The sequence below is a fragment of the Antechinus flavipes genome, chromosome 1 (genome assembly GCF_016432865.1).
Source record: "Antechinus flavipes isolate AdamAnt ecotype Samford, QLD, Australia chromosome 1, AdamAnt_v2, whole genome shotgun sequence".
Classification (NCBI taxonomy): Eukaryota; Metazoa; Chordata; class Mammalia; order Dasyuromorphia; family Dasyuridae; genus Antechinus; species Antechinus flavipes.
In genome coordinates this window covers 662,906,994-662,920,678 of record NC_067398.1, presented here as the reverse complement: position 1 = coordinate 662,920,678, position 13,685 = coordinate 662,906,994, and the positions used below count along the sequence as shown (strand labels likewise).

Here is a 13,685-nt window from a genome sequence, read left to right as displayed (position 1 = left end):
AAACCAAAAAAACCCAAACACTCCAAAACTACTTCTAAAAAAAAAATTAGCTTTCGCCTTTCCCCCGTTTCCAATCAATCTCCGTTTTATCCTAGTAACAGCCGGCGTGGTCCAGGTAGCCTTCTCTGAGTGGTTTACTTTCCTCAGGCAATCTTTCGAACAGCCCTAGCTCCTTCCATCCTTCAAGTTCCACGGGATGTCAACAATCCGGAAGTTGATGTCCTGGGAGGCAGGGCCCTGAAAAGCTTCTTGGTTTTGAGCCCCTCTCACACTATGTAGAAGAGTTTTTCCGTTTCTTGGAGACTTTACCAGTTCTCGTGGGTTGTTATTGTTTCTCTCGGAAACAAAATTTATCTTCTCCTATAAAGCCATTTCTCCACGCTTCTCATCAAGCAACAAACATTCATTAGGCGCTTGCTGTGTGCCAGGTGTTCTGGGAATTTAAAGACACCACCGCGTCTTCCAAGCGAAGAGCAGGTGACCTCGCGGTGGGGTGCGATGCGGGGGAGAGGTTTCACGCAGAAAGTGGCATCGGGGTTGATTCTTGGAAGAAAACCCGGGAAACCAGGCTTTCTCTATTAGAGTGTGAGTTCCTTGCAGGGCTGGAGCTTCTTCCTTGAGTCTCTGAAGTTGAGCACCTTGCCTGGGACGTATTGTCATGATTAACTGTTATTATTCTTGACCTGATATTTGTCCTGTGGGTAGTAGGCAGCCACTGGGGTTGTTGGGGGGAGGGGATGGGAGGAGAGAGTATTAGGGTCAGACCTACAGAATTATTAGTTTGAAGACTTTTGGCTGGGACATCAATTTAGGTGAATATTTTAATAGTATTAAATTAAGAGGGATGCGGTATAGAGGAATTCAGTCTCTAATAATTCAGGTTTTCAGTCTTAGTCTCCTTAATTCTTCCTTTTCTTTTCCCTCCATACCCAATCATTCGCCAAGGTGGATTAATTCTTCCGAACTCTCTTAGCATCCATTCCCTTCTCTCTTTCTTCATCTGTTCTTACCTCTACTACTCTCCCTTTTCTAATCCATTTTCCACTTAGCCAAAATAATCTTCCTAAAGCACAGATCTATTCTTTCCAGGACAAAATGTATACATTTTCAAATTAGTTCTTAATCCCTCCTTTGTCCATTTCCAACCTATTTTTACTTTTTAAAATTCTTTAAGTGCCTCTTTATTTTTTTCTCGATAGTATTTTATATTCCCAAAATACATGTAGAGATAGTTTCCAACATTCATTTCTGCAACATTCCATGTTCCAAATTTTTTCTCCCTCCCCCTCCCCAAGATAGCAAACAATTTGATATAGGTTAAACATACGGCCTTTCCAAACATTTCCGTGTTTATCATGTTGTGCAAGAAAAATCAGACTTAAAAAGGAAAAAAAAGCCATAAGAGAGAAAAAGCAAACATGAAAAAAAAAAAAAAGATGAAAAAACTATGCTTTGATCTACATTCACTCTCCATAGTTCTTTACATGCGGATGACATTTTCTATCTAAAATTTATTGGAATTGTCTTGGATCACTGAATTACTGATAAGAGCCAAGTCTGTTATAAGTGATCATCACCATAGTCTTGGTATTGTGTACAGTGTTTTTCTGATTCTGCTCACTTCACTCAGGATCAGTTCATGTAAGTCTTTTCAGGCTTTTCTGAAATCATCATTTCTTATAGAACAATAATATTGCGTCACATTCATATACTGCAGACGTGAGAGGGTGGTTCTCTAAGCACATATTTGATGTAATGATGTGGTCAGTCTAGTTGATATATACTTAGGGTAAGGTGGTGATGTGATGTTCTATAGCTGTGCATGCCCAGTGGTGATATAGTTGAGCTGGGGTATTTAAGGGAGTCTCAGGGACAAAGGTCTCTCTCGGTTTTGCAGCTCTCAGACAGAGAAGACTTCAGGCTACAGACTCCAGACTCCATCTCCAGACCAGCTATGTGGCGACTCTCCTCCCTCCTTCACTTCCCCACCTAAAGACCAAGGACTTGGGTTGGTCCCAAGGCCCTCCAGAGAGCTAGCCCAGACTTTACAATGCATGATAAATGTGGATATATAGAGAGAAGAACTGTGTATCTTAACATTTGTGGAATCACTGTCTAGGAGAGAGAGTAGGAGGAAGAGAGGGAGAAGAATTTGGGACACAAGATTTTGCAAAGGTGAATGTTGAAAACTATTTTTGCATGTATTTGGGAAATAAAAAGCTTTTTTTTTTTTTTTTTTTAAAGAGCTACTACAAACATTTTTGCACATGGCTCCTTGTTATGGGCCAGAACTCTGAACTTGAAACAAAGGATTCTTACAAGGTATTAAATCAGTGGAATTGATAGAGACAATGGTAATTTAGCTTGGTGCTTAACAGTTCTCTAGTTCAGTACATGTACTTAGTACTTACTATACAAGATTCACACCTTTGATTAGAGAAGATATAAGCTCGAACAAACTCAGCCAGAATGAGAACTAGGGAAGATGGAGAAGTGGTGGCAGGCTCTTGTCCTTCGCTTCTCCACTGAAACCAAGACTCTAGAAGGCCTCCAGAAAAACTAGCCGAGCCCCAAGTGAAGGAGATAATAAAGAATTTGGACTTTAACACCTGGCTATACTCGTGTGATGATTACTGAACTGAAATGAAGGCTGATTCCAGAGACCCCAAGAGAACCTCAACAGAGAACATTACATTTTAGAAAGAATATTACAGGTCCTTTTCCCTCTTTTATGATATTTTTGGGATACAGACCCAGTAATGATCAAAGAGTATGTGCAGTCCAACCTTTTTTTTACCCTGAGGCAATTGGGGTTAAGTGACTTGCCCAGGGTCACACATCTGGGAAGTATTTAGTGTCTGAGGTCAGATTTGAACTCAGGTCCTCCTGACATCAGGGCTGGTACTCTATCCAGCTGCTCCCCCAACTTACTTTTTAGACCAATTTGGCATTTCTCCCCTTTGTGTATACATTCCCACCAAACCTAAATTTAGCATTGCCTCTCTGTTTTCCACAGTTTACTCTCTCATGACTGATGTTCACTCTTTCCTAATCTCAGACTTTTAGAATTCTTGGTTTTTTAAGGATTTACCTGAATTCTTTTCTGATTCCCCACCTAGTGCCTTCCTTCTTGATAATTTGCATTGTATCCTGTTTGTTTTGTTTGTGTGTGTTTGTTTTGCATGTTGTCTGTCTTTCCTACTAGTCTGAGGGCAGGGAGTATATCTTGCCATTTGTTGGATTCCTAGCACTTAACAGAGTACTCGGCACATAGTAAATGCTTGATAGATGTTTATGACTCTGGCCAGTTCAGGTTTCCTTTCACATGGAAAGCTTTTCTTGATCCCCTAGTCTTTGGCATTCCTTTCTAGCTGTGGTCATGGAGAGAACCGAGCCTGGAGTCAGGGCAGCCTGAGTTCATATGTGGTCTCAGCTCTTTCTAGCTGTATGACTCTGGGCCATTCAGCCTTGTCCATCTTCCTTTTCTGATCTGTAAAAGCTTTTTTGCAAGGCTCAGAGTAATCTGGCTGTGTGACCCTGGGCAAACCCCAATTATCTCACCAAAAAAAAAAAAAAAAGGAATTGTTTGTTCATATCTTTTGATCATTTCTCAAGTGGGGAATGATTTTTGTTATGAATTTGTATTAGTCTTATTTCATACAGTTCCTTAAATTCTTCATATTTCTTGTTAGTGATTTTTAAAAAATAAAATTCTAATATAATTCCAAATTGTTTTCCTGAATTATTGGATCTACTTATAGCTCTGCCAAGTGTATTAATGTGCCTCTTTCCCCCATAGTCCTTCCACTATTTACCATTCTTACCACTTGCCCCAACTTCAGTAGTCTTTCCTTTGAAATAGTTAACCAAAATCAAGATAAAACCACCAGAGTATGCAGTGTTCCATATCCATAGGTGCATAGATTTAGAGAAAAGAACTTTAAAGATCAGTTATTTCACTATCTTCCTATTGTCTTTACTAATTTGATGTATATGCAGTAAAACTCCAAAGTTGTTTTATTGTGCATTTCTTTTATTAGTAATGTTATTTTATTTGCAGCATTTTTTCATATGGTTATTTCATAGTTCTTCCTTTGAAAACTGCCTGCTATATCTTTTCAAGACTGACTGTACACATCAGGGAATGCTTTTGTTCTTAAATCTTTCCAGACTCATTTAAACATTACTCATCCCTACTTCGCCCGCTCTGCAGTCCAGTCAAATTGGCTTGCTTTCTGTTCCTCACATGATACTGTTTCCCCACTTGTAATGGGCCAGAATTCTGGAGAAATGTACTTGAAACAAGGATTCTTACAAAGTGCTAACTCACTGGAATTGATAAGACAATGGTTATCAAGTTTAGCATGTGAGTTCTCTAGTTCAGTATGGTTAAATTAATCTTACAACAAATAATAGTTCCCTGTGATATGATAATTGGCTTTATGATGAATGGATTTAATTGTAACAGTATTTAAGAGGTCATAGTCAGACCTAGAAACAGACTTGGAGAAGACAGAGGACTGGAGGCTGGAGCTCAAGCTCTCCGACTTAGACAGTCCATCTTCATCAGTCTCATGGTGGCTGGCCTGTCCTCCTGCATCCCCCATTGAGACCAAGGCCCATCTGAAGGGCCTCCAGAAAGCTAGCCGAGCCCCAGGCAAGGAGACAGACTGAAGGAGACAATAAAGACTTTTGGAGTTTATCCCTGGCCATTCTTGTTGTGATTACTCAGCTGAAATGAAGACTGGTCCCAAGACCTCCAGAAAGCTAACCAGGACATTACAGCCATTCTCTGCCTTTGTCTCCCAAGCCTGCAAGGCACGTCTTCCCTATTTCAGACTCAGAATTCTTTTAAGACATAGCTCAAGCACCATCTACATAAAGTCTTTTCTGATTCCCTCAGCAGCTGGCATCCTCCTCCCTCAAACCACCTTGTATTTAACTATTTTGTGTATATTTGCATTTATTCACTTTATATTAATCCTATAAATATGGGCAGCTAGGATAGAGCCTTGTGCTAAGAAAATCTCAAATAGGGTCACAAAGATAGGAATGAAAAAACCAATAAATGAAAATATATTTACTATGTGTGCTTTTTGTCTCCATTAAAATGTAAGCACGTTGTGTGTAGGGATTTCCCCCCTCCACCCATTTGTATCTCTAGTGCCTGGCACATTGTATATGCCTAATAAATATCTATTAATTGATTATGTTTGGATCACATTCGTATTTTTCTCCCATAAGACTTTTCCTTCCCAGACCCTCAACTGGTAACTTTATTTGCTCACTACCTTCATCTGTAATGCTTACCTTTTAGAACTGCCCTCTTGCCCAGCTTTCTCAGTCTTGAGTCTTTGCTCTATATTCCCAGGGTCCATCTAGCTCTGACATCCTATGGCTCCTTAGAGTGTAGGGAGCAGTTTTGGCCAGTGCCTTCTGCTAAGGCATATTCATTTGGGGGTGGGTGATGGAGGAGGTCCTGGAATAGCAGCCCGCTCCCCTACCTCCTAGGGGGAAGGCTTCCTCTTAGAGGGGAATAATGTGGGGCCAGGGAAGGTTACAGGGTGAGGTCACTGAAGGATGGAGCTGCCATCTGCTGGCTTCTTTGTTTAACAAACAGCTACACAATCTGTCAAAAGTTTTATCAATGCCTGTTAATCTTAGCCATTTCCCTAAATACTCCTTTCCTTCCAATCCCCAAACCTGAGTCTTCTCATCTAACACAGAAAACTTAATTCAAATCAAGGGACACAGTGAATAGAGTATGCAATATTCGATTAGATCATAGATGTGGGGATGGAAGTAATCTTAGAGATCATTGGTTCAAAGCACTTTTACAGATAAGCAAACTGAGGTCTAGAGAGGTTAGGTGACTTGTCCCTATAGCTTTGTTAGCTAGGTTTGGTGTTACCTGGGCTCCATTCCCCACTCTAATTATTATGGCTTGAATGGCCCCCAGACTTTTCCCCATACTCCAGTACCAGCGTTTGTTGGGACATAATTCTGTAGCTGCTGCTTGCCTCTAGCACCCTGGGGATGCTGTGGCCTAGAAGGGGGTATGAGGGGGACAGATACACTTTTCAGGCTTTGGTGTAGGCTACACAGTCACTGAGATCGTCAAAAATGGTACAGAGGGTACAGGGCCCAGATGGGAAACAAACAAAACGTGGTAGAGAACACAGGGCATAGTAAAACAAGATGCTTTAAAAATACACTGATGCCCATCAGTTGGCAAATGGCTGAATAAGTTATGGTATATGAATGTTATGGAATATTATTGTTCTGTAAGAAATGACCAGCAGGATGATTTCAGAAAGACCTGGAAAGTCTTACATGAACTGATGCTAAGTGAAATGAGCAGGACCAGGAGACCATTGTACATGGCGACAACATTATATGATGATCAATTCTGATAAACATGGCTCTTTTCAACAAGATGATTCATACCAGTTCCTTTGGTCTTGTGATGAAGAGAGCTATTTAGAGAGAAAGGACTGGGAACTGAAGGTGGATCACAACATAGTATTTTTACTCTGTTTGCTTGCATTTTTCTCATTTTTTTATCTGATTTTTTTTGTGTGCAGCATGATTATAGAACTGTGTGTAAAAGAATTGCATGTTTAACATATATTGGATGACTTGCCATTTAGGGGAGGGAAGGACAAGAGGGGAAATTTGGAACACAAGATTTTGCAAGGCTGAATGTTGAAAAATTATCCATGCATACATATGTTTTGAAAATATGAAAAAATTACAGTCCCGGGAAGTGTTTTGAATAAAGTAATTACTTCCAGGTGGATTGATTTACAATGTTTTCATTTCCTTATTGGGCTAATCACCACTAGGATAAGAGACTACTATGTCTAATCTGGAATGTCTTCTCTAGCATCCTTTGCTATGGGCTGCACATAGTAAGTGCTTTAGAGAAAAGTCTTTTGCAAAATTGGAGCATTGCTAATAAAAAAATCTTCTAACCCATCACCTTGCCTCTAATACCTTCTTTTTCAGTCTCAACTCGGAAGCCAACATGGGTCATTTCTTCTTAAAGACATTGTTATCAGTGGTTCTCATTGCTACAAGTCTCATATTAGAAGTCTATCTTCTCTTCCCTACTTCCTCCTATTTCTTTGTTCCCTTCACTTTCCTGTTTCCCTACAAAGTTTCCTCACCGTAGAACTTGTCAAATTCTAGATACAGCAGATGCATTCCTGCCTTTCCTTTAGTCCCTTTCCAAAGCAATCAGAGCAACAGGGACTCACTGTTGCTATTGCTTTGGTGGTTCTCATGTGTATATATACACAGTACAATGCCTGTCACATAGTAGGCATTCTGTAAAATGCTTATTCCTTCCTTTTCTCCATCTTCCTATTCTCTGGCCTGGGCATTAAAACCACTATAAATTTTTTTTGGAGAGGGTGATGTTGTGAGGGTCAAATGAAGTAGTAATTATATTTATAGAGTTAAAATAGTTTCAAAGAGCTTTTTGTATAGTCTTTTATATAGACAGGGCATCATCTATCACTCCCGTTAAATTTTTTTCAATAGTAATTTATTTTTCCTAATACATATAGAGTTTAACATTCATTTTTTGACTTTCAAATTTTTCTTCCTTTCGTCTCATCTCCTCCCCAAGACAGCAAGTTAGTTAAACGTGCATTTCTTTTAAACATTTCCATATTTGTCATGTTGTAATCACTCCCATTTTAAAGATGAAGAAACTGAGTCACAGAGAGGTTAGATGAGTTGCCAAGATCACTGAACTAGTACATCGCAGAGGCAGATCTTAAAACTCAAGTCCACTACATTCAGTCCTTGTTCTTTCATAATCTTTCAGAAGTTCATCAGCAAGATTTGGAATCTGAGAAGTCCCTCCCTCGATCTTGGCCTATTTCACCACTAACAAAGTGCTCACCATTCCTCCATGGCTAAGGCTCCTCCCAGTTTTACAGGCTTGGTTCTGTGCTGCTCCTAGCCTCTGCTCCAAAGTCTTTTACCCTTTCTTTCCTCTTCTCAGAAAGTGCTTTCAAAAAGGAGGTGTGATGTTCCCAACTGGACCCATCAGCAAAATTCATCCTAGGATTAAGACACACATGCGCACGCACACACACGGCAGAGACTAGTGCTTTGTCACCTTATTTATTAGAGATCACCTTTTCAAAGTAAAAAGAGGTGGGGAGAGGTCAGGACGAGGGGTTTGCATACAAGTGTTATTCTGTGTCAGCAGTGGTGGCAAGGGTCTACAGAAAAATTCTGAGTTCGAGAGACATCGTCAAAGAGGAGGCCATGCCTCGATTGTCAAATACCAGACAAAACAGGAATTGAGTACAGGGGATCCCTCTTTGAGGATTAAGACACACAAGGTTTTTTTTTTGTTTGTTTAAATCAGTTACGCTGTGAGACTGGATCAATCAGACATCGAAGCAATTTTGCCACCAGAAGGCCAACAAGGAGCTACTGTAGAGACAACAAACAGGAGTAACCCAGGGGGTGAGCAGGACACAAGCTGCAAGTCTGCAGTGACAAACAGTAGAGTGGAAGAGGTTCCATCAGTGACCACATGTATTGCATTAGCTAAAATGGGGGGGTGGGTGGGTGAGAGGGAGTGTGTGTCTAGGTTCAGGATGGTTCTGAGGAGAAGGACTGCGGCCTAAATGATATCAGAGAAATGCCTTTTGTACAGTACAAGAATTCAAACACCATCCACTTTCTTAGCAATAGCAGCCACTGGAGACAAGACAGGTGAGAGGGAGCATGTCATTCAGTAGAGTATATACAGTTTTACGCTCAAAGGAGAACAACTGGGTTGTCAGGAGTCATCCTCAGTGGGGTAAGGCAATTCATTCACTAGCCATTATAAATAGGTTTTGCCTTTTTTCCCTCTCCTCAATGAAGACTTAGTTAATGCCGCCAATTTAGAAAAGAACAATTAGCATCAATTTACAGCTCTTTGGGGGGAAAAAGGACTTCAAAAAAGGGACTTCATATCTTAAAGCAAAAAATAGAAACATGACTATCAACAGAAGTTTGGATTTTTTTCTATCCCTTCCCCCTCCCCCCATATATCATAAACTACATACTTACTTACATACAATTGTAACATGATACTCTTATAGAGTAAGACTCAAGAAATAACATGGACTGCAGGTATTTTTATTCTTGTGTCAACTGGAGACTTCCAGAATCAGAAGCAACCTGGTAGGCCTGAGTGCAGGGTTTTGCTTTTCTGAGGAAGGAAGACAGGACTACAGGGAATTTAAAGACAAGTGAAGGTGGGGGCAAAATGGCTGTTCTGAGTCCTTGGAGAGGGTCCCAGGATGAGAAATCGTGTCTTGGTCCATTATCATCCCCTTTCCTCCCCTGCCTCAAGAACTCTTGTATTCTCCTTCTTGGTAAGCCCAACAGCACAGAGTGGAGGCAAAAATGCAACAAATCATTTCAGTGTGTCATGGGTGGGGGGAATGGGGGGGAGAAGAGGGAAAACTGGGGCCACTCTGAGTTGTGACACATAACACAATCAGGATTCGTCACCTCCTTGTGGATGACTCCATTCTGTGGGGAAAAAATGAACTTTGTAGGGCTGGGATGAGGCGTTCAACTACTGAGATGTTTAGAGTATCCACTTGGGGCTGCTCTTTGGGGAATACTGCTTTAGTGGTTCATTGGCCTCAAACAGTAGCCCATCAATAGGAAGTCTGGCCCGGGCTGTATCTTGGCCTGCTGCAGATGCCTTCTGCCACCTACTTGTGTTTGCTGAATGGGTACTCATCAGAAGGAACCATTACACTTGTCATAATGACAAATGCCCTTAGTGGGGATTCAGTAACATTTTGTTCAATCTCTGACAGATGTGGTGTTTTCCAGGGTATACAAAAGACCCTTGTGGGACACATTAAATCAGGGTGCAACATTCCTATTTGTGCTGATCCAAGTGCCCAGCTCTTCAGAGCCTCCAGGGGTCTGAACCCCATATGCACCATTTGCAGTACAAGATGCCCAACAACCCATTACCTGCAAGTGGGCCAAGGCCCACCTTTTGCCAGAAAGCAGGATGAAAGACCTTTTTCCTTCCTGAATGCAGATTAAAGAATAGTAGATGCAAATCAGCTAGCTTCTCCACCCCACCCCACCCCACCTCATATCACCAAGGTCTCCTGTGGTGGAGAGGGATGGAAAATAAGCTTATGTACACACAGTACTCAACAGAACTCAAAATAAGCTTCCAGGCACAAAATGAGGTCAGTTGGTTTTTCTTGTAACAGAGGTAACTACGCAAATGGTAGAGAGGGTCCATCAGAGATAACCCAAAAGCAGGACTTTCAGCGGCCCTGGAACCCAGAGACACAAGCTTGTTCTCAAGAGTTCACCTCTCTCACTCTTGCAGCAGAAAATTTCAAAGGTTTAAACTGAGTGTTGTTTCCACTTCAATGTAAGCTCCTTTCTTTTTCTGCCCTCCCCACCCCTTCCTCCTCCTCCCAGCCCCAGTTCTGATTTCTTGCCCTTCCACTATTACTTATACTATTACCGACATTCCATGATGGTTTGAGGAATCACTACAATGCACAGGTCCCTTTTCTCACTTTGTAACTCTGAACATAAGCGAAGATCAGTTTCTTGGGATAATATAACAGCTGGGGGTGGGTGGAAGAGGAATAGAGATTTACATTTAAATCCACCTCCAAAAAGGGTTGGAATAAGGATTTAGATTTGAGTCCTCTTACTGGGTACTGTATATATGGTGAGGAGTGATGGGACCAGATTTTAATGATAACTCTGGGTATTGAGGGCATTGTGGAGAGTAATAGGTGTGGAGGAAAAGGAGAGGGAAAACAACAAAGAAGGAGATGCCTTACAATTTTCACAAGTCATTAAACCTGATTTTGCAAATTATGACAGGACTAAGAATAAAAAATCTCCAGAGACCAGAAAAAGGGTAACCACACCTCCTGGCCTCTCTCTTTTGTAAGGACACTATCTTCAGCCTGAAAATGTTCATTCCACAATATTTTTTTTTTTTGTCTTTTGGGCTAATTTCTACACAAGATATTCCTGATTAATGCAATGAAATTGTGTAGTGTAGGTAAAAAGAAGCTAAGAGAAAATTAAAAACCTCATAAATACATATACAGAAAATTCTTCAATAGGTGGAAAGGGGAATTGAAGGTTGGTAAGAAGGATTTATCAAATCAGCTCCTTTTAAACCTGGATTCTAATATGGAATTTCATATTTCTAACAACTCTAATGTAGGAACTGGGAAAAAATGTAATTAATGTTGTTGCACTATTAGATGTTTCCTTATTTGTGGCTGGCAGTGCCCCCTTTTCCAAAGAATGGCCTCTGTTTTCTTTAATCTATGTGGTAATAGTTTTTTTTTTTTTAACTCCCTTCCCTCCCCCTCATCAAAAATAACAAAACCACTCATTAGTTTAACCCTTAGTTTAAATGATGTTTCTATAGACAAAGAATCTCAAAGCAGGGAAGAGCTTAATCTCCTAGATCAATAATGGATCCTTTGCTTCCCTCCCTGACAGGACTGGCTGCTGAGGTAATCACATAGGTTAGTCATGGAACCTTGCATATGCTCTGGCTAATGCTTTTGAGGTCAGTCCTTAATAAATGATATTAATTTGATTTGCTTGCCAGAGACATACATAGAATTGGTTGGAAAGGTGGTGGAGTAGAAAGGGTTCTTAGGGTTGTATTAGGGGTGAAAAGCTGTATCTGGAAGTTCCTGAATAGCAAAGTGGATTAAAACCCTGCTTGCTGCTGACTTATACAGTCATTTCAACAATTATGCCTTGATTTAGTTACAAATTGCCCTAACAAATCTCTTGTGCACAATGGTCTGATTTCCTTGCTGCTGCCCATCCTTTTCCCTTCCAGAGTGGCTTAAATTTTGATTGAAGCCATTGCTTTAACATCTAATGGAAAAAATTCCCAAACACTGACTTTTGTTTCTTCTGGAATCTAAATAATGTCATATTTATATTATGAAGTCCATAATTCTTAGCTCTGCATAAAAGGAATAGGCTCCATACCTCTCAGAGGGGTAGCCACTTTGGGCCATAAAGAGGTGAGGGAGACATGAGGACTTTCTGAGCCCTTGGTCAGTCCCTTAGGGAATGCCACACCTCAGGAGCACCAGGTAGAACACATCAATATTTCAAGAGCAGCACTTTCAAAAATCGTGATCTTTGAGCCAGTAGGTGATGTCAAAATGTTTCCCTTCTGGCCAGTGGAACCAAATCTGCAGGAAGAAAAAGGGGGTATAAATCCATTTCCAAATCTAAAGGCAGGGCTCTTAACCTTGCCATACCCCATGGCTACCAAGACCTTCGGCCAAAGCTGAGTCCTTACCTTCAGATCAAGGCATTTATCTCGTGTCAGACTCCCACTTCTATAAAGCAGGGAAACACACTGTCATTCTGGAGGACATGATGTCAAAACCTCTTTTGCAACAATAGAAACAGTGCTTTCTCTATATTCCCCATGCTACCGCAAGACAAGAACAGGAGTCAGCAAGGTCTTCAAAAATGAGAATCTGTCCAAAGGATATGAATGGAAGTTGGTGGTTGACTTGCTGATTGTTTTGCGCACATATTCAGAGAGGATGAGTTTCTTCTTTCCATGTGAAGCTGGGGGCATTGGTGTGACATTCAGACTCGAGTCCCAGAGACTGGCCAGCAATTATTTGCACACTGGGCCCAGGGCACATCACAGAAATGAGGGGAGAATTCCTTTTTCAGGGTGCCTGTTAAAAGGCCCATGCCATGCAGAGGGTGAATCAAGGAGCTCCAATAGGGGCTAAACAATCCATACAAAGATAGGACAACAATGTCTTGATACACAGCATTTTCAGAATGCTGAGGAAGATGAGGAAGGGGGTGTGATGCTGTAAAGATGAGGAAAAGACAATAACAATTCCTTCCCTCTTTTCTATGTCAATGACTCAACTCACTTTACAGGTCACTGGCAACTCGGAAGTCCAGAGGTTGGGAGTACAGATTTCAGATGGAGGTGCCACACAGGGGACCCTGTCTTTCCCCTGGTCAAACACATACTGAAACCCACACCCAGCCCACCCACAAAGCCAAGGAGAATTGCCCTCTCAAGAACTCCAGTGAGGTTTCACGTGATCTCATGATATACATGTAGTACAGAGAAGAACTGAAAGTGCAATTAATCAGATTTTTAAAAAAAGCACATTTGTGCTGCTGTGTCTGTGTGCAAAGATTCAAGACCCAAAATAAATACATGATTTAAAAATTAAAAAGGTTCACAGTATCACACACTCATAGGTAGTTTACAGGAATGCCCAGGGGGAAACTGCCTTCACTTCGATTTCACCCCACTGATTTCTTCTCTTCTGGGCACTCTGGGCTAGGGAGTTGAGTCTTTTCAGTCAGTTGCCATTGGTCCCAGGATGGTCACGGTTGAGTTGGTCAGTGGGAAGAAAGGACAAGGACAGGAGGCTCAGGCAGGGTTCCAGTGGGATGCGTGTTGGAGGAGGAGGTCCTGTGCTGCAGCGAGTCGGCAAATTCCCTCATGGCCAGCCCTGATGGGCAGGATATCAACACAAGGGTAACACGGCAACCTGGAGAGGGGACTAGGCTTGGCTTCAGGCCTCACATCTGCATAGAAATTACTGCAAAGAGGCAAAAGGGAAAAAGTGTGAAGGAACTGAAGA

The 13,685-nt window shown here is 41.3% G+C and overlaps 1 protein-coding gene and 1 long non-coding RNA gene across 9 annotated transcripts in view; one reads left to right on the top strand and one right to left on the bottom strand.

Moving 5' to 3' along the window:
* Positions 1–18: 18 nt before the first annotated feature.
* Positions 19–8,472, top strand: LOC127544976 (uncharacterized). Its single transcript, XR_007949574.1, has 2 exons — positions 19–477; positions 1,898–8,472. It is a non-coding gene; the product is annotated as an uncharacterized LOC127544976 (long non-coding RNA).
* The window catches only part of PIP5K1C (phosphatidylinositol-4-phosphate 5-kinase type 1 gamma), a 124,232-nt gene continuing 118,667 nt past the window's right edge, over positions 8,121–13,685 (bottom strand). For 7 of the 8 annotated variants that reach the window (XM_051971965.1, XM_051971966.1, XM_051971969.1 and 4 more), the window contains one exon: positions 8,121–13,643. In XM_051971965.1, coding sequence (XP_051827925.1) covers positions 13,641–13,643 — 3 coding nt within the window. In that variant the 3' untranslated portion in view covers positions 8,121–13,640. The remainder of the gene's footprint in view (positions 13,644–13,685) is intronic. The other variant, XR_007949573.1, reaches the window with a different exon arrangement.